At 38.9% G+C, this 19,506-nt stretch overlaps 1 protein-coding gene across 1 annotated transcript in view; it reads right to left on the reverse strand.

Moving 5' to 3' along the window:
* Positions 1–19,506, reverse strand: part of Zmym2 (zinc finger MYM-type containing 2) — a 68,916-nt gene that overhangs the window by 43,157 nt on the left and 6,253 nt on the right. The window contains 1 exon segment of the mRNA XM_060391123.1: positions 5,612–6,519. Coding sequence (XP_060247106.1) covers positions 5,612–6,509 — 898 coding nt within the window. The 5' untranslated portion in view covers positions 6,510–6,519.

Consider the following 19,506-nt stretch of genomic DNA (forward strand, 5'->3'; position numbering starts at 1 on the left):
AACAGCAATGCACATGAAATTAAAATAAATAAATCATAAAAATTATTTTGTTTGTCAGTTTAAATTTAAAAAATAAAATAAAATAAAAGACTAGGGCTGGAGACAGCTCAGTTGCTAATGTACTTGGCTGCACAAGCACAAGGATCTGAGTTCAGTCCCCAGTACTCAAGGGTTTTTTGTGATTTGTTGTTAAAAAAAAAAAAAAAAAAAAAAAAAAAAAACAGGAAACCAAGTATGACACACACACTCCCAGCTCTGAGGAGACAGACAGATCCCTAGGGCTCATTGACCAGCTAGCCAGCAGAGGCTACTCAGTGAGCTCTAGGCAAATGAGAGACCTTGTATCAAACGATAAGACAAACAATGCCTGAGGAGCAACCAAGGCTCACAATTAGCCTCTGTCCTCTGCAGCAACGCACGTGTAGCGTACACCAGTACCCAAGCACACAAACACAACAAAGCAATGACTAAAAATAAATTTAAATAATAGTTTGCACTCTACCACTTCTAAGATTGCTGTGATACTTAAAAAAAAAAAAAGTGTTCCACTCTTCTCTAAAGTAGAAATAGCACAGAACATTAAGCGTGATAATACATGTAACAAAACACAGTGACGAGCACACAGGAAGCACTAAAAATTATGTCACTGATTATGAGACAGGAAGTATAGATGTATTTCTAAGAAACACATACATTAACATAAAATTGGAATAAGATCGGAAGGCATTAGGGCCTTGGACAAATGTGACATGTTTTAAAAGGTATAAATTATTTCCAAACATCTTTTTAAAATGTTTTCAATTATACTGAATATGTGAATGTCATAGGCACAAGTGAAGACTGGAGAACAATTTGTTAAAAGTCAGTTCTCTCTTTTTATCATGTGGGTCCCAAGCATCAAACTCAGCTTGCAAATACCTTTTTCTGATGAGCCATCCATCTCACTGGCCCCAAAACATCTTTTTAAGAACAGTTTTCCAAGCCAGGCGTAGTGGTACACACCTTTAATCCCAGCACTCAGGGAGGCAGAGGCAGGTGGATCTCTGTGAGTTCAAGGCCAGCCTGGTCTGCAAAGGAGTTCAGGACAGCCAGGGCTACCACAGAAACCTGTCTTATAATAAAACAAACAAAAACAACAACAACAACAACAACAAAAAAGAGCTTTCCAGAGAAACACTTTCTCAAAAAGTTTTTCGTGGCAGTGGTGGCACATGCCTTCTGTCAGAACACAAAGAAGGCAGAGGCACGTGGATCTCTGAGGCCGGAATGCTGGTCTACTGAGTTCCAAGAAAGACGGGGATAACCAGAGAAACCCTGTCTTGAAAAAAATTTACCTTAATGTCTATAGAAATAAACATGTTTCTTAAGTGCATTTTACCTTCCTTTATATAATAAGCAGTATACAAATAGTATATAATTTTTATGACCCATCAATATTTCTAAAGAAATAATAAGATAAATGCACATACTAAAAGTAATTAAATTTTAAAAACTAAAGCTAAGTAAGTAGAGAATCAAACACTTTGCTACACATGCCCTTGACATGGACAAACTTTAAAAACTATTGTGGGGGCTAGAGGGATGGCTCAGGAGTCAGAGCACTTGCTGCTCTTCTAGGGCTGCAGTTCAATACCCAGTGCCCAAGTCAGGTGGCTCACAGCTACCTGTAACTTCATCTCTGAAAGATTTGATGCCCCTTCTATCCTCCACAAGCACACATACATGAACATAACAGACAAGTACATAAGGCATAAATAAAAACAAAATAAATATTTTAAAACTAAAGAAATACTGTTAAGTACTTAAAGGAATGGTGTAGAGATCTCAAAACCTGATCTACACTATACTCTCAGAATTACAGATACTATCATCATTTTTGAGACAGTCCCACTATGTAGCCCTAATTAAAGTGACTGAATCTTAATGGTGACAATGTTATTTGCATCTTCATACTTTTTAGCATACTTAAAATTATTAGAAAAAGAGCTATTCTAAAACTATCAATGAAGACAGACTAACTCTGATCACATTTATATAAACTAAAAACAGCTACAATGAAAAATACAATATATGTACCTGGTAGCAATATAAACTTGTAAGAACGTTCTGGAAAATCATATGTCATAAATCAAAAATGCTCAGTCTGGGAGTACAGCTCAGTAGAGTTGGTGCAGTATACTTGATCACACTATGAATCCTTAGATTGTGTACTGGAAAAACCTGTTTCTAGTTGTGGTGTGGTGAAGCCTAGCAAAACACCTTTTATCCAAGAACTTTCTGTTTATTGTAAAGAAGTAGTTGTGGTGTGGCTCAGGCCTAGCACACACCTTTATTACAAGAATTTTCTGTAAACAGGATTAAATAAAGTCAACTATAGGCCAACAGGCAGAGCAAGTAATCAGTTGACAAGAATGAACACAGGAAATAACCATGGATAAGCGTGAATAAGAAGGTGCTTTCTCTGCCTCTCTGAGATAGTAGGCTTTCACACCAGCATCTGGCTCCTGAGTTTTTATTGGTAAAATTAAACATCTGGAATTCAACAACACAGAGTCTACACAGCAGATTCCTAACACTGCAAAAACCTACCCATAAGGAAGTAAGGTAAAGTTACTTGTCAACAAGCCCAGCACCAACACGACAGGAGAGGGAACCTGACTCCTGTTAGGTTTCATCTGTGTCTTCGCCAGTTTTATGTTAACTTCATACAAGCTGGAGCTATTTGAAAAAAAGGGGACTCTCAATAAAGAAAATGCCTCCATAACATTTGCCTATACACAAGTCTTAACTACTGACTGATAGGGAAGGCCCAGCCCATTTTAGGAACGTTGTCATCCTTTGACAGGTGGTCCTGGGGTACTATAAGAACACAGACTGAACAAGCCAGGAGAAAGGAAGACAATAAGCAACAGTACTGCAAGGCCTCTGCATCACCTTCAGTCTCTACATTCCAGTCTTAAGTTTCTATCCTTACTTCCATTGATGAAGCCTGTGGTCAGGACATGTAAGTTGAAGTAAACCCTTTCCCCCTCTTCCTGCTTTATCACAGCAATATAAAAGACACTAACATAGCATGAATGCAAATATACATACATAAGACAGAATTTTGTTTTTTTACTTAAGGCTTTTCGTAAACATATGTCATGAAAGAGAAAATTTTTTTAAAAAACTAGGCATGGTGGTGGTGCATGCCTATAATCCCTGTACTCAGAAAGCAAAGCAAAAAGCATGTAAATTCAAGGTTATCCTTAGTTACACAGTGAAGCCAAGTGTGAGCTACACAAAACTTTATCTCAAAAAAAAAAAAAAAAAAACAACAAAGATCTGGGTAAGCACCCTCCATGGGAGAATAAGAACCTGAGTTTCATCACCTAGAAGGTACACAAAAAATCAGGTACAGTGAAGTGTATTGTAATTCCAGTACTGGGAAGGCATAGACTGGAAGATTCCCTAGGACTTGCTGGCCAGCCAGATAAGACAAATCTATAAGCTTCAGATTCATTTAGAAACCTTGTCTCAAAAATAAAAGACAGTGGTTGGTGAGCACATCCAACAGTGACTACTGGCCTCTACATAAGTAAGTACATAAACATTGTGATGATTTTACTAAGAATGAACCTCCAAAGATGCTTGGTCATCAGGAAGTGGTACTATTTGAGAAAAATTAGCAAGTGTGGCCTTACTGAAGTAAGTGTATCACTAGGGGTAGGCTTTGAGGTTTCAAAAGCCCCCAGGAAGCTCAGTCTCTCTCTCTCTGCCTATGGATCAGGATGTAGCTCTCAGCTATTGCCTCCAGGGCCAGGCCAATTAAATGCTTTCCTTTAAAAGTACGAGTTGCTGTGGTCATGGTCTCTTCACAACAACAGAACAAATGACTAAGATACACACACACAAAGCTTATATGAACTCACACATATAACAGTGCTCATATGCATGCATACCCCTTATATGTATGTATATATAATCACACATACACATATATGCATATTTATAGGGAAGAGGTATTAAAATGAATCTCTAAACTGAGTAATAAAAAATATCTCTTCGGCCAGGAGGTTGTGGTGCACATCTTTAATCCTAGCACTTGGGAGGCAGAGGCGGGCAGATCTCTGAATTCGAGGCCAGCCTACTCTACAGAGCAAGTTCCAGGACAGCCAGGGATACACAGAGAAACCCTGTCTCTGAAACGAATGAGAGAGAGGGGTAGAGGAAGGGAAGGAGGGAGAGACAGAGAAATATACCGCCTTTCAAAAATGATAAAAAATTATGAAGTGCTTATTGAAAACACTGGGAAAAAGGTAAAAAAAATAAAAAACTAACACTACATAGGCAATCAAAAAATAAACAGAGGGCATGTGTGCTGCCAGATGCCCTTAATTCCAGCACTCTGTGAGTCCAAGGTCAGCCTGGTTAATATGGCAAATTATAGGCCATTCAAGGCTACATAGTGAGAACACGCAAAGTACAAGGACCTCAAAGTCATGGAGTTGGATACAGTAAATGTGTAGTTTTTACATGCCAATCATCCCTTAAAATAGTTTAAAAATGAAAAATGAGTTTGCTTTTTTCAAAAAATAGAAAACAAAAAATACCTTAGTGAGTTTTTAATAAAAATATGGAAAACATGCAGAAAAATAAGAGAATAAGTACAATTTATTGTATGTTTTAAGAATGTTACTAATCTTTTTGTTCTAATCTACATAGCAAACATTAATAAATATATTTGTAAAAATATAAAGATGCTAAATTTACAGTATTTTTTCCAATAAACATAAAATCAAAGTGCTATTAATAGTCTACTTCAAATATTATACACTGTTTTACAACTCATTAAAATTTCAAATTTTAATGTCAACAGAAAACATTTTCTATATAAAGAAACTAAATAAGGCAACACATATTACAAAGAAAAAAGTATCAGATAAAATATGGGATAGACATCGGAAGAGCGTGAAAACGGAACAGGACAGGAGCCCACCCACAGAGGGCCTCTAAAATACTCTATCCAGCAGGGTATTAAAGCAGAAGCTGAGACTCAGAGCCAAACTTTGGGCAGAGTGCAGGGAATCTTATGAAAGAAGGGGAAATAGAAAGACCTGGAAGGGACAGGGGTTCCACATGGAGATCAATAGAACCAAAAAATCTGGGCCCTGGGGTCTTTTCTGAGGCTGATACTCCAACCAAGGACCATTCATGGAGATAACCTAGAACCCCTGCTCAGATGTAGCCCATGGCAGTTCAGTGTCCAAGTGGGTTCCCTAGTAATGGGAACAGGAGCTGTCTCTGACATGAACTCAGTGGCTGGCTCTTTGATCACCTCCCCCTGAGGAGGGGGCAGCCTTACCAGGCCACAGAGGAAGACAATGCAGACAGTCCTGATGAGACCTGATAGGCTAGGGTCAAATGGAAGGGGAGGAGGACCTCACCTGCCAGTGGCCTGGGAAGGGGGATGGGAGGAGGAGGAGAAGAAGGGAGGGCAGGAATGGGAAGGGGTAGGAGAGGGGGCTACAGCAGGGGTACAAAGTGAATAAACTGTAATAAATAAATAAAAAAAATTTAATCTAAAAAAAACCTTAAATTCATTTGTATGAAGTGGATTATTACTACTTACCAGGATTATGATGAGGGGCAGACTCTCCATTCTGAAATACATCTCCTGCAACATTCATCCTACCAGGATTAAAAGGTCCTGCTCCAGACTTGGTCTGTGAAGTTAAAGACGGGGTATATGTTTGTATATTCACACCAAAGTTACTTGACTGAAGTCCATTAGAGACATCTCCCAGGTTGGCATTATGCAGTGATGTTACATGAGTAATCATTAAGTTCATATCTCTCCCGTCAGTATTTTCTAGTTGGCCATCATTCACAGAGCTTACGCCTGTTTCTAAGGTTGTAACATTAGCAATCTGAATTTCAGAGTCTGGTTCTGTGGTAATACCAGTTGTAACATTAGCAATCTGAATTTCAGAGTCTGGTTCTGTGGTAATACCACTATTGCCCATTCCTGTATTTATCTTACTTCTTGAAAAAGTGGAAGTAGCGAAATCCATATCATTCGTTCTGTTTTTAGTTTCAGAAGGTCTCCTTTCAATAAAATTTGAGGAATTCTTCTCTTGCCCTTGACTTGTTTCCATGTCCTCTTCATCATCGATGACAATTGTCTCACTTACACTGCCCTTCTGAGAAGCCAACTCTTTTGATGAAGAAAGAATTTTGGGATCATTTCCTTGTAGGTCTTCATTTTTTGAAGATGTGAATGTTATGGGTCTTTGATCAGCAACCAAAGGTGCGGAAGATGGAGGAGGTTGTACAGGTTCAATAAAAACAACATCATCATCATCTTCCACAGACGAATTCTGAAATTTACTGGATCTAGACACTAAAGGATTAGGTGGGCCACTAAATGAATTTCCTACATTCGTGAGACTAGTTGCCATGGTTGTACTTCCTAATAAAACAGGAGTTTGATCAGCCAATTCTAATGTTCCCACTGAACTTGTGTCCATTCCAAAACACCTATTCAGGGAAATGAAAGAAATAAACGTGAGTATGTGACTTTATTTTTAAAGGTGCATTTATTTTCTGTTATAGACTGCTGTGACACATTCTTTGGTCTCAAACATTCTGTCGCTTACATATCCACACAGCTACATTCAGGGTTAACAAGGAACAGTCAATCCTCAGTAATAACGTCTACTACACGTCCACTGCCGCTTTCTTTCTAGAGATAGACTATTGACTCCATAACGTCTTCCCAAAATGTAAACACTTAAGTGTCAACAGAAAATCCTAAACTAACACGATAATATGAAAGCAAGGGATCAACATCAGGTATCCTCCTCTTGTTGTTGTTTTCTCTTTGAGATAGAATATTTACCTGGAACTCACTGAAGTTTTGATCCTTAGACATTCAGAAATCTTTTACTGTGAACTAACTTTTCACAACCACCTAGTTTAAAAAGGTTGGCAGGTCCTACATCAGGAAGTGTGGGACTGCTGACACCTTGAGCCAATCCCAGGCCAGATTTCTGGCTTTCAAAACTATAAGGATAAATTTCTGTTGTTGTTGTTGTTTTTAATAATTTATTTATTTTTAAATTTTATTTACTTTCATTTTTTGTGTACTGGCGTTTTGTCCGCATGTATGTCTGTGTGAAGCTGACAAATCTCCTAAAACTTAAGTTATAGACAATTATGAGCTGCCATGTGGGTGCTGGGAATTGAATCCAGATCCTAGTGCTCTTAAAACTCTGAGCCATCTCTCCAGTCCCCTAATTTATTTATTTTTATTTCATGTACATTGTGTTTTGCCTATATGTTGAGACTTGGATCCCCTGGAACATAAGTTATAGACAGCTGTGAGCTGCCATGTAGGTGCTGGGAATCAAACCTGGGCCCTCTGGGAGAGCAGCCAGCGCTCTCCTGAGCAACCTCTTTAGAACCAATTTCTGCTGTTTTAAGCTATTAAATTAAAGATAGTTGGTTGCAACAGTCACAGGGAACCTATATAATCCACTTCTAGGTTCAATCTTCCAAACAACCTTTAATCTACGTATAATTTGTATCCTACATTAATGATTAAGAAATTGCAGACCGGGCTGGAGAGATGGCTCAGTGGTTAAGAGGATTGTCTGCTCTTCAAGAGGTCCTGAGTTCAATTCACAGAAACCACATGGTTGACAGCCATCTATTACGGAATCTAATGGCCTCTTTGGCATGTAGATAGGGCACTCATACAATGAGTAAACAAATAAATCTTAAAGAAAAAAAAAAAGACTTTCTCTCAAAACAAAATCAGTTTGGAAAAAGAGAAAGAGAGAGAGAAATTGCAGGCCACACATGGCACAGGCCTTTAATTTCAAGCCAAGGCAAGTGAGGCCAGGTCTACCTGCCAGCCAGAACTACACAATAAAACCCTATCCTTTTTTTAATGTGTGTGTGTGTGTGTGTGTGTGTGTGTGTGTATTTATTTATTTATTTATTAAAAAGAAACAAAACAAAAAAGTCTAGTGGTGGCACACCCTTTAATCCCAGCACGCAGGAGGCAGAGGCAAAAGAACTTTGAGTTCAAAGATAGCCTGGTCTACAAAGCAAATTCCAGAATAGCTGAGACTACACAGAGAAACCCTGAGGAAGAAATTGTAGCTTAGGCTCCTAGTGTTCATGAAGGCCAGAAGAGGCCATCTTAATCTGATTCCCTGGAACTGGAGTTACATACAGATAGTTGTGAATCACCATGTGAATGCTGGGAATTGAACCTAGACCCTCTGGAAGAGCAGGCTCTTCTGGCCTCCATGAACACCAGCATATACATGTACAGGCTTACACATAAAAATAATAATACTACACGCACACACGATTTTAAAAAATTGTAAATGAGAGAAGCTATTTTGTCAAAGTACACAGTATGAACGCACAAGCCTCTTAACTCAGGAGTCCAGGGCCTTCCAACGCTCTGCTACACTAACTGTTCCTGTTCATTTGTTACGGTTTTTGAACAGGACCTCAACTCTGAAACCCAGTCTACTCTCAAGCTCATGGCAATCCTGTTTCGGCCTCAAGTACTCGGTTAACAGCATCCACATCCAGCTCTAAGCAAAAATTCTCTGAATACCTACCATAATGCCTATGTATGTTGAAGCCAAAAAGAAGGCAGAGTTTAAAAAAATATATACTAGAACAAAGTTCTTGAACAGATGGAAATGAGAGCATGTGCACAGAAGGCAGCATTACTACTTCGCAAGAAAACTTGAGATCTTGGAGACAAAAAAATAGAGATTCTTAGAGGAAGAGCAAAAAAAAAAATCTTTGTTGACATGTAGGAGTATAAAGTTAGTGATTTACAGATGACAGCTTTATTTTCATAGAGAAAGCTGTCTGACTGAGAAACAGGTATGTTTTGTTTATATGTATATGCACATTCACAATTGTGCACATATATAGGCATGCATGCACATGTGTGCAAAGGCCAGAAGCCAATATACATTTATTCTTCAGTAATTCCTTACCTTAATTTTTTTTGTTTGTTTTTATGGTTTGTTTGGGTTTTTTTGTTTTTGTATTTTTTTTTTAGCTTTTGAGGCAGGGTTTCTCTGTGTAGACTTGGCTATCCTAGAACTCACTTTGTAGATCAGGATGTCCTCGAACTCCCAGAGATCTGCCTGCTTCTGCCTTCCAAGTGGTGGGGTTAAAGGCCTGAGCTCCCACCACCCAGCTTTATGTTACGGTTTTAATTAACATTTATTTTCATTTAGATGTATGTGTACTGAATGCACGCCACATGTGTGTAGCTACCCACTGAAGCCAGTGGCCATCAGAGCCCTTGGAGCTAGAGCTAAAGGCAATTGTAAGCTGTGCAACATGGGTGCAAGGAACAAACTCAAGTCCTCCAGAAGAACAAGCCCTCTTAACCCGAGTCGTTTCTCCAACAGAGTCTCTCAGTTAACCTGGAGCTCACCAATTTGATTAGACTGACTGTCTAACAAGTTCCAGAGATCCTGCTGTCTCTACCTCTCCACTGCAGGATGACAGACATGTGCCACCACCCGCAGCTTCTTATGTGGGTACTCAAACTCGGGTCCTCATGTTTGCATGTTTGTGCAGCAAGCATTTTTCTCACCTGAACCATCACCCTAAATCCTAGCTGTGTAAATCTTAAAAACCTGGCTTTAAACGATAAAGTACAAAGTGTTAATAGAATAGATAGATAAATGTAATTACCACTTCAACTAATGGATGATGGAGGCAGAAAATGTGTTCACTGATTATCATTTTCCTAATTTTTGAATGACATGATTTTCTTTCTTCTTTTTTTTTTAATCTAAATGTATAGGAGGGCTGGGGGGAAGGCCAGGTATTCAATATGTAGCTCAGGCTACCCTTGAACTGCAGCAATCCTCCTGCCTTATCTCCCCATGTGCTGAGATCAGGTGTAACTACTATGGTAAGCTATCTGGTTATACATTTCTTTTTAAAGCAGAATCAGGTCAAGGATGCAGCTCTGCTGGGAGCAAAGCTCTGGGTTCAGAACCCTAGTATGACATAAACCGGGGGCAGAAGCACACATCTGTCACTCTAGAACCTTTAACAAGAAGACAAGAGACCCTAGCACCTGAGTCCTGTAGTCAAAAGTAGAACAAGGGCACAGTCTTTTGGCTTAGGCGTTCAGGCTTCAGTTGTCAGCTAATGACTAGGAAAAGAATTAAGAAAGAGTTCAAAATCTTCTCTACCTAGTGCGGAGAGGTGAACTCTTCTTTTGAGAAGTGTGATATTCCTTTGGAAGTAAGCTGCACAACAGAAAAAGCATTTGTTAAGATCATGGTGGCCGCAGCAGAATCTCTGAGCAGATCAGAGCTCTCAGCAAGTGACAAGAATGAAGCAGTATCAAAGTCTATGAGCTTAGAGAAGCAGTTAGAAAACTGGGGTCGGTTGGGCAGATTACCATGCATTTGAGACCAGCTTGGTCTATAATGCAAGTTCAAGGACACCCAGGACTATACAGTGAAAGCAAGTCTAAAAAACAATCAAACAAAAGCATAACACAAAACAGCAACAAAGCTACAAGAAATTGGCCATGGACCATAAAAGTTATGGGAATCCCACAAGAAAACAGATAAATTCACAGAAAGAACAAAAAAACTACATATTCCTCTGGAGGGAAAAATAAAGTCAGAATGCTTTGAGCAATTTTGAGGACAACTATCTAGAGGACTAATTGATGGTCAAAGGGATGATCTGAATATAATAATGATAATGATAATACAGCACCCTGAAGAATTACAGGCAGGCTAACCAGATGACTGACATGTCAGAAGTTAATGAAACTGAAAAGAAACATGTCTGTAAGGAACAAGAACAATATTCCAACTTGAAAAAGAAAACAAAAGCTTGAGAGGGATCCTTTAAATAACTCAAGAATCATTTTTAAACCTTAGGAAGGATGATATTTCACAAAGCATGTGTTTGTCAGCATTTGTGACCCACTAAGACTGAGCAATAGCTGAATGGCTGCCAAGTCTGGAGCTCTGTACAGAGTTTCACATGATCACTGAGACAAATACAAATGTGCTGGTTAAGAGATAGTTGCTAGCAGGGAGTGGTGGTACATGCCTTTAATCCTAGCACTCAGGGAGGCAAAGGCAGGTGTACAGCTGTGAGTTCCAGAGGCCAGCCTGGTCTATAAAAGGTGTCCAGGAAAGCTAAGGCTACATAGGAAGTCCTGTCTCAAAAAAAGAGAAAAGAGAGAGAGAAAAAGAGGTAGTTAGTTGCTGGGCAGTGGTGGTAAACACCTTTAAGCATTCAGGAAGCAGAAGCAGGCAGATCTCTGAGTTCAAGTCCAGCCTGGTCTAGAGAGCTTGTTCCAGTACAGCTACAACTACACAGAAATACCCTGTCTCGAAAAAACAAAGCAAAAAAGATAGCAACAGAAACATGTATAACTGATAGCCATAAACTTTATTCCAAAAAAACAGTTAAAAAGTATAAACTGAAAACTGTTAACTGGTGAAGAAATCAAAGGTCTACAGTGAGAGCTGAATATTGCAAGAGTGTTCAGCAGTGCTACTAGCTTTACTGTGGAAATACAGTGACTATACAGTGACTATTCATAGAATCCTCTCGTGACTTTGTGAATAGAAGATCTTCATTCTAAATTTTATTGTATCTCTTTGGTATCAGAATAAGCAAAGCTATGTACAATAGGACTTCAGCTTCAGTGACTGCCTATTTTCTCATTAACTTAAATTTCTTGTTACAGACAATTCAGGTGTAAGGATATAGGAATGAAGCAAGAGGCAATTTAATTTTAGGTAATTTATTATTACTCGTATTTAGCTAACAATTGTCCAAAACTGGCTTAACTGTATGAAAACCGAGTTCAAGTCCAGCATGGGCTTCAGATTGAGACTGTCTCAAAATAAAAACAAAATATTATCTTCTCACTTAAAAGCTTAGAGTGAAAGCCTGTGTCAAAGAAAAAAGAAAAAAAGAAAAAGAACGCTTTCCCTTTAGAAGCCTAGCTAAAAGCTTTATAAGTACCATAAAAGAATTATAGAAGACTAAGATAAACTCTACACCAAAAGAATATCAACTAATGTGTTTGTGGTACCTGCTACAATTCTCAGATAATATAATCAATTTAAAATTAGCGCTTCAAAACAAAATAGATCAAATATAATAGAATGTATTTAAAACATCATTAGCGAATGACAAGAATAATCTTTTATTATCACAATCTAGCACTATTCTGGAAATAATATCAATCAATACAAATATGAAATATAAATGTAAGAGTTCTTGCTTAGCATTCAGGAAAGCCTGGGTTCTATCCCTAGCATCACAAAAACCAGGTACAGTGCCACATGCCTGTGATCCCAGCATTCAAGAGATGGAGGTAGGACATTTAAAAGAAGTCCAAGGTCATCCTCGGCTATACAGTGGGTCTGAGGCCACCATGAAGCATTGTGTATTAAAACAAACAACCAAAAGAAAAAAAGAAAAGAAAAAAATGCCTCAAATCGGGTGCTAGAGAGATGGCTCAGAGGTTAAGAACACTAGCTGTTCTTCCAAAGCTTCTGAGTTCAATTCCCAGCAATCACATGGTAGTTCACAACCATCTGTAGTGAGATCTGGTGCCCTCTTCAGGCATACCTGCAGGCAGAACACTATATACATAATAAATAAATAAAACTTCAAAAAAAAAATCCCTCAAATCCTAAGGAGCAAAAAAACAGTAACAACCTCCCCCCCCCCAAAAAAGGGAGCAAACCAAGCCCAAATTAGTAATGGAAGGATATAATTTTAAAAAGTACTGTAGAAATATATGACACTAAAATAGGAAGAAAAAAAAAAGGCAAAGGTTGGTTCTTTGGAGAGAAAAGTAAGCCATACTAAAAAAGCATGGTCTCAAATAAACATGGGGATTTTACAGAAATAGAATGGTAAAAGAATACTATGATCTATTCCTTATATTCCAAACTAGATAACAAAGATGAAATTAAAAAAAAAATTTCGTTGGGGTTGAAGAGATGGCTCAGTGGTTAAGAGCACTGCCTGTTCTTCCAAAGGACAATTCCTAGCATCCACATAGCAGCTCACAGCTATCTGTAATGCCAAATCCAAGGGAGCTGACACCTTCATATTAATGCACATAAAACAAAATTAATTTTTTTTAAAAAGAGCACTTGTTGAAAAAAAAAAATCCTTGAAATCCACATAAGAGAAGAATATGAAACCTGAGTACACCTAAAAGAAGCAAGTGGAGTAAGTTGGTAATCAGAAACATCTCAGCCAAAAAAAAAAAAATGGTTAGGACAGATAGCTTTATTTATGAATTCCATCAACATTTCAAAATAACCCACAAAAAGGAGCCATGAGGAAGTCAACATAAAGGAGTCACCACGGGGAAAAAATGGAAGAGGAACGGCCACAGTAAGACCAAGATGGCAAGTAGCATGGGGCACATGGCTGGGAAGCAGCAGGATAGTATAGATGGTCAGAATAAATGAGTATCTGCCCAGCTTAGTGCTTTAAAGCTTAGAAATAAATGTAACAGGTCTCTGTGTCATATTTTGGGAGCTGTTTTACAAACCACTCTTAAACCTCTTCCAAAAATAATGAAAAGGGAGCAAAGCAGTGGTGGAGCACGCCTTTAATCCCAGCAGAGGCAGGCGGATCTCTGAATTTTAGGTCAGCCTGGTCTACACAGCTGGACAGCCAGGGCTACACAGAGAAACCCTGTCTCAAAAAAAAAAAAAAAAAAAAAAAAAAACGATGATGATGATGATGATGATGATGATGATGATGAAGAAGAAGAAAAGAAAAAAGGAACATTTCCAAACTCCTTTTTTGAATCCAGAATTACCTGGATATGTAATTCTGGCAAACATGTTATAGCTAATTTTATTGTAATCTATGCCAGGCATGATAATACATGACTTTAACATCATCACCACTGGGAGGCAGAGAAAGGAGGATCTCAGTGAGTTGGGAGACCAGCCTGGTCTGCATATCGAACACCAGGATAACCAGGACTGCAGCGCGACCTTGACTCAAAAAAAACAAACAAGACAGGTCCAGAAGTCCTTACGGATAAAGAATATGGTATTCCAACATGAAAAAAAAAAAAAAAAAAAGAGATGCTGTTATTTATGGGAAAATAGATGAACTATAGGAAATCATGTTAAGTGCAATAACTATATCCAGTCATGTATTTTCTTTCACATACAGAAACAAAAATAGAAAGATGACCTGAAAGGGGGTAGGCTCAAAAAAAAATGATCCTTCATATAAATAAAGCTCAGAAAGAATCAAGATCTAAACAGAGGGCAACTAAAAACAACTGAAAAACTCTTAAGGAGAAAACTTCATGCTACTGGATTTGTCACTCATTTTTCGGATGATATAAAAAATACAGATATGAAAAAAACATTTTAAGGCTGTTCAAGATTTACAATATTTGTGCAAAGGATATGCGCAAGGAAATGAAGACAGTGCAGACAGAGAATACCTCCAAATCAAAAATCAACATGAAAATAATGTAGATAAATAGGTAGATGTAGGTAGGTGAACAGGTGGAAATTCCACAGCATACTTAAAACACTTTGCTAGAAGGTACACAAATGACCTATACCCAAATCGAAAGATGGTCTAACATTATCAATCCTTAGGCAAATGTACATGAAACCAAGAAATCTCAATTTAATGGCCTGGTATCTATAATCTCAGAGTCTTGGAGACTAAGGAAGACCTTCCGGCAAACCTGAGCTGCATCATGATATCTGTCTCAAAAAACTATGCAAAGGGGCCAGCAAAATAGCACTTGTTGGTGTTTGGTGACAAGCCTGACTACCTGAATTTAGTCCCTGAAACAGTCTCTGAAACATAGAAGGTAGGAGAGAATCGTATCTATGACAGGTCAGTTGCCACTTTTTTAATAACTAACATTAAGTAAATGTGCAAGCTCTTTAGTCTACTCAGGGTGTCCTTCAAAATGTTCCATAATATTTATCACATATTAAAATACATGAATTTTTTTTTAATTACTGGAAAGAGTGAAAAAAAATCAAATTCTGTTAGCACTGTTAGGAATGTAAAATAGTGTAGCTATTTAAAGCATTTACCAGAAAAAAAGACACATACAGTTCAGCTGGTTGGGGCCTCACCTAGTAAGGATAAAACCCTGAATCCAATCCCCAGTACAACATAAACATGACGTGGCAGCCCACACCTGTAGTTCACACTCAGGTAGCAGAAATCACAAGATCAGGAACTCAAGATAGTGCATGTCTTTAATCTAGCCCTCAGGAGGCAGAAGCAAGTGGATCTCTGAATTTTGAGGGCAGCCTGGTCGACAGAGCAAATCCCAGAACAGTCGGGACTACATAAAGAAATCTTTACTTGAAAAACTAAAATAAAATAAAGCTCAAGGTATGAGGAATTTTGAACTTTTTAAAAATTCTAATATACTTGTGTATGGACACGCATATATGTCTATGAATGTGGGTGCACCACGAACACACATGGTACACACACGTGACATGCAAGCAAAACATTTAAATACATGAAATAAAATTAAACCTAAAAACCTTTAAGTAATAATAAATATTTCTGAAAATGTCACAGGAATTTTTAAAGGAAAAAGTGGAAGACAACTAACTATCTGAGGGGAAAACAGAATGACCAATTAGGGGAAAAACAAATATATGGAAGTTTCTCAATAGTCCCACTCAGTATCAGTACAGAAAATCTGTGAGCAAATATGGAGAAGGGCTTCCCCTAACACCAGCAAGAGACCGTCTGATCCAGCTTAATTCTGATACCATATGTCTAGAGACAACATCGGACCCCATAAGTTGACTCACGCACCTTCCATTTCAGATTGCTAGCCACAGGTTTGTTTTAACTTGTGTTTCCATTAATCAGCTCTAAAGCGGGAGTCTTCAAGATTTTCTAACTATGTCCACTTCGCTAAAGCTGTCCATAAAACTCAATTTGGTGTTTAGCCTTAACAGTTTACTTCACATAAATGGTATTTTAAAGACTACAGAAGAGATCTAGAGAATCAGAAAGAGCAAAAGAGCCTCTTGCCCCCTCTACAGTACCATCCTCCAGGGCTCTTTAAAAGTTTGTCTATACAAGAGCTCTCTGAACCTTTCCTTGCAGGTTTTTATAGAGAAGCTTGTGAACATTGATGATAAAGTTAACTACCAACTCTCTCTCCCTCCTAAAGTTAACAGTCTAAGACTGAAAAATCCCAACCCTCTTATACCTCAGTCTTTCTAATTACCAGTCCTTGTTATACCCACATTCTGAAACCACCAAGACTGCCAGCCATCAGAAAACCTGGTTAGCATAGACATCATTTTGAAGATTCATAAATTTCAGGAGTAGTATGTCAGGAAATAGGGACCAAAAATACATTTCAGTTAAAAATAAACACAAACATTTAAAAACATCCACTGGGGTAAGGGGGTGCTGAAGAGATGGCTCAGCAGTTATAACCACTAGGCTGCTCTTCCAGAGGACACAGATTCTAGTCCCAGCATCCGCACAGGTCAAACAGCTGTAGCTCTCCAACTCCAGAGAATAAGGCACCTTCTTCTGGCCTCTGTGACACCAGCCATACACAGACATACCATGTAGGCAAAGCACCCATACACAGAAAATATTAAAACAGTATTTTTTTAAAAACTTAAAGCTAACAAGAAAAAATTTTTAAAAACCACCTGTATTAAGTAAATACATATTTAGACTCTGAGGAATACCTACCTTATTATACTGACAAAGATAAAAGGGCTGAAGTACCTTCTACATTTTGGGGTAATGCTTTATTTTTCTTTAAATGCGCTGGATCAGTTTTAATGGACCACATAGTATATGGTCCTCTGAAAATGCAGGAAGTCCTTAACAACTGAGTCATCTCTCTAGCCCCCCTTATAATGCCTTTCTGTTTTCAAATTCTTACTTATTTTGACACACAGAGCTACCTCACTATGTAGCTCTGGCTAGCCTGCAACTCATGAACAGCAGCCTGACATTGAATTCAAAGACCCACCTGCCTCTGCCTCCAAGTTCTGGCATTAAAGGTGAGCACCACCACATGCCTTTAATCCCAGCACTCAGGAGGCAGAGGCAGGCAGATCTCGAGACCAGCCTGGTCTTCAAAGCAAGTCTAGGACAGCCAAGACTACATAGAGAACCCTATCTGGGGGAATGGGGGAAGGCATGCACCACCACACCCAGCTAACACTTTTTATAAGGAGCCCACACTAATTTTTTTAAGATTCTGCTTATTATTTTAGAATTATGAAGTGCTTGAATGAATGTCTGTGTACCATGTGTGTGCAGTGGTGATGAAGGTTAGAAGAGGGTGTCTCATTCCTCAGAACTGGAGTCACAGCCAGTTGCAAGCCACCATGTGATGCTGGGAATTGAAACAGGCCCTCTGGAAGAACAGCCAGTGCTCTTAACTGCTGAGCCACCTCTAGCACACCAAGCCCACACTAAAATTTTAAACACAGTCTCTATGGGAAGCAACCACCACCCTACCCAAAAAACAATGAAAGAAAGACTGCCTCAAAAAACTATGATGGAGAACAATTGGGAAAGATACCCAACATCAACCTTTGACTTCCAGATGCACACACACATATGTACAACCAAATGTACATGTATATACATACAATACACACACAATTATAGCCATGAAAAAAGGCTTATTCTTAGCCAAGGAAAAGTTATTACTTCTAATTTCCAGTGGACTGTTAGGAACTTAAAATAGCAAAATCCTAGCCAGGCAAGCTAACAAACTCTTGTAATCCCAGTACTTGGGAGGGAGGCTAAGGCCAATATAGACATAATGGTACCCTGTGTCCTAGTCAGTTTCAGCTACCAATGTGAGAAAGTATAGAGTAATCTAAGGAAGAGCTGAAGTAGAGGGACTGCTCAAAGCAGGTTGGCCTGTGCCCTGTCTGAAGAATTGTCATGACTGATGAATGACAGGGTAGGGCCCAGGCAAATGTGGGCAACAACACCCCATCTCTGGGGCAGGTGGGCCTGGGCTGTATAAGAAAACTAGATAGCTGGCTGATGGTAGTGCACACCTTTAATCATAGCACTCAGGAGGCAGAGGCAGATGGATCTCTGTCAGTTCGAGGCCAGCCTGGTCTACATACTGAGTTCCAGGACAAGGCCATAAAGAGAAACCCTGCCACAAACAAACAAATAACAAGCAACATACTTGAAAAACCAAAAAAGAAAACTAGACAAACATGAGCCTGTGGGCAAGCCAGGGAGTGAGCAAGAAAGCATTGTTCCTCCATGATTTCTGCTTCTGGTCTGTGTCCCAACTTCCATCAGTAATAGACTGTGTGTGTCCTTAAAGTATAAGACAAATAAAAACCTTTCTTCTTCAAAACTGCTCTTAATAGGAGTATTTTACCACAGCAACAAAAAAAACAAAACAGACCTGATTTTGGTATCAGGAGTGAAGCTATAGCTATGATGAACCTGACCATAAGACTTTTTATGTTTTTGGAATATCTGGCTGGAGGGATGTGGAGGATTTTCGAACTTTTGAGTTGGAAAGCCATTGCAAACCAGTGCTTAATGAATGAGTTATTTCAAATGGAGCTTGAAAGAGAAATTTGGCTTGTCTGAAGTTTCAGAGGGAAGAAAAGACTCTTATCAGGACTGTCTGTGTTATCTTTTGAATTATCATTCTGTGGATGCTGTGATGAATATGAGGTCCGTATCATTAAAGTGAAATCTTCAAGGCAGTTATTTCCTCCGTGTCGGCATACAGAACATGGAGTAGGTAGTGGACACCCAACACCAAGGTTGCATCTCAACCTGGTAGCCAAAGCTTGGCATCTCCTGAGAATTGTCCACCTTGTATTGATTTTGAAGGCATAAATACAGAACTGAGGGGCTCATGGAGAATGACTGAGGCCTTGAACCATGTGGCTGAGTCAGAGCCTATAGTTAACAGGCAAGGAGAGGCAATCAATGAACGTGCAGTCACGATTGCAGTGGAGAACTAAGATGTCAGAGATCCGTGGTGTAAGAGATCACCAAGAACAAGTTTTAAATATGAGACAGTGTAAGTAGCAAGTGTAAAACAGAGCTAGCCCGAACCTACAAGACAAGTTATATGTATTACGGATGATACAACTCAAGAGGTAAGCTGCCAAACCTCTGGAGCCCAGAAGATGACCAAGTCTCAGATCAATACACTGAGCTCCAGAATTTGGATTTATACTGCTAGATTTGGGGGTTGCTTTGATCTAAGTATAAATATGCCCAGTTCTTCCCACTGAGAATATAAAAGAATGCTACCTGTTTTTTATTTTTGTGGAGCCAATAGTTTAAAATCTTTGAACTTTTTTTTTAAGCTTATTTATCTATTGCATATACAATGTTCTGCCTGCACTGACAGAAGAGGGCACCAGATCTCATTATAGGTGGTTGGGAGCCACCATGGGGCTGGGATTTGAACTCAGGACC

Source organism: Meriones unguiculatus, chromosome 9 (assembly GCF_030254825.1).
Source record: "Meriones unguiculatus strain TT.TT164.6M chromosome 9, Bangor_MerUng_6.1, whole genome shotgun sequence".
Classification (NCBI taxonomy): Eukaryota; Metazoa; Chordata; class Mammalia; order Rodentia; family Muridae; genus Meriones; species Meriones unguiculatus.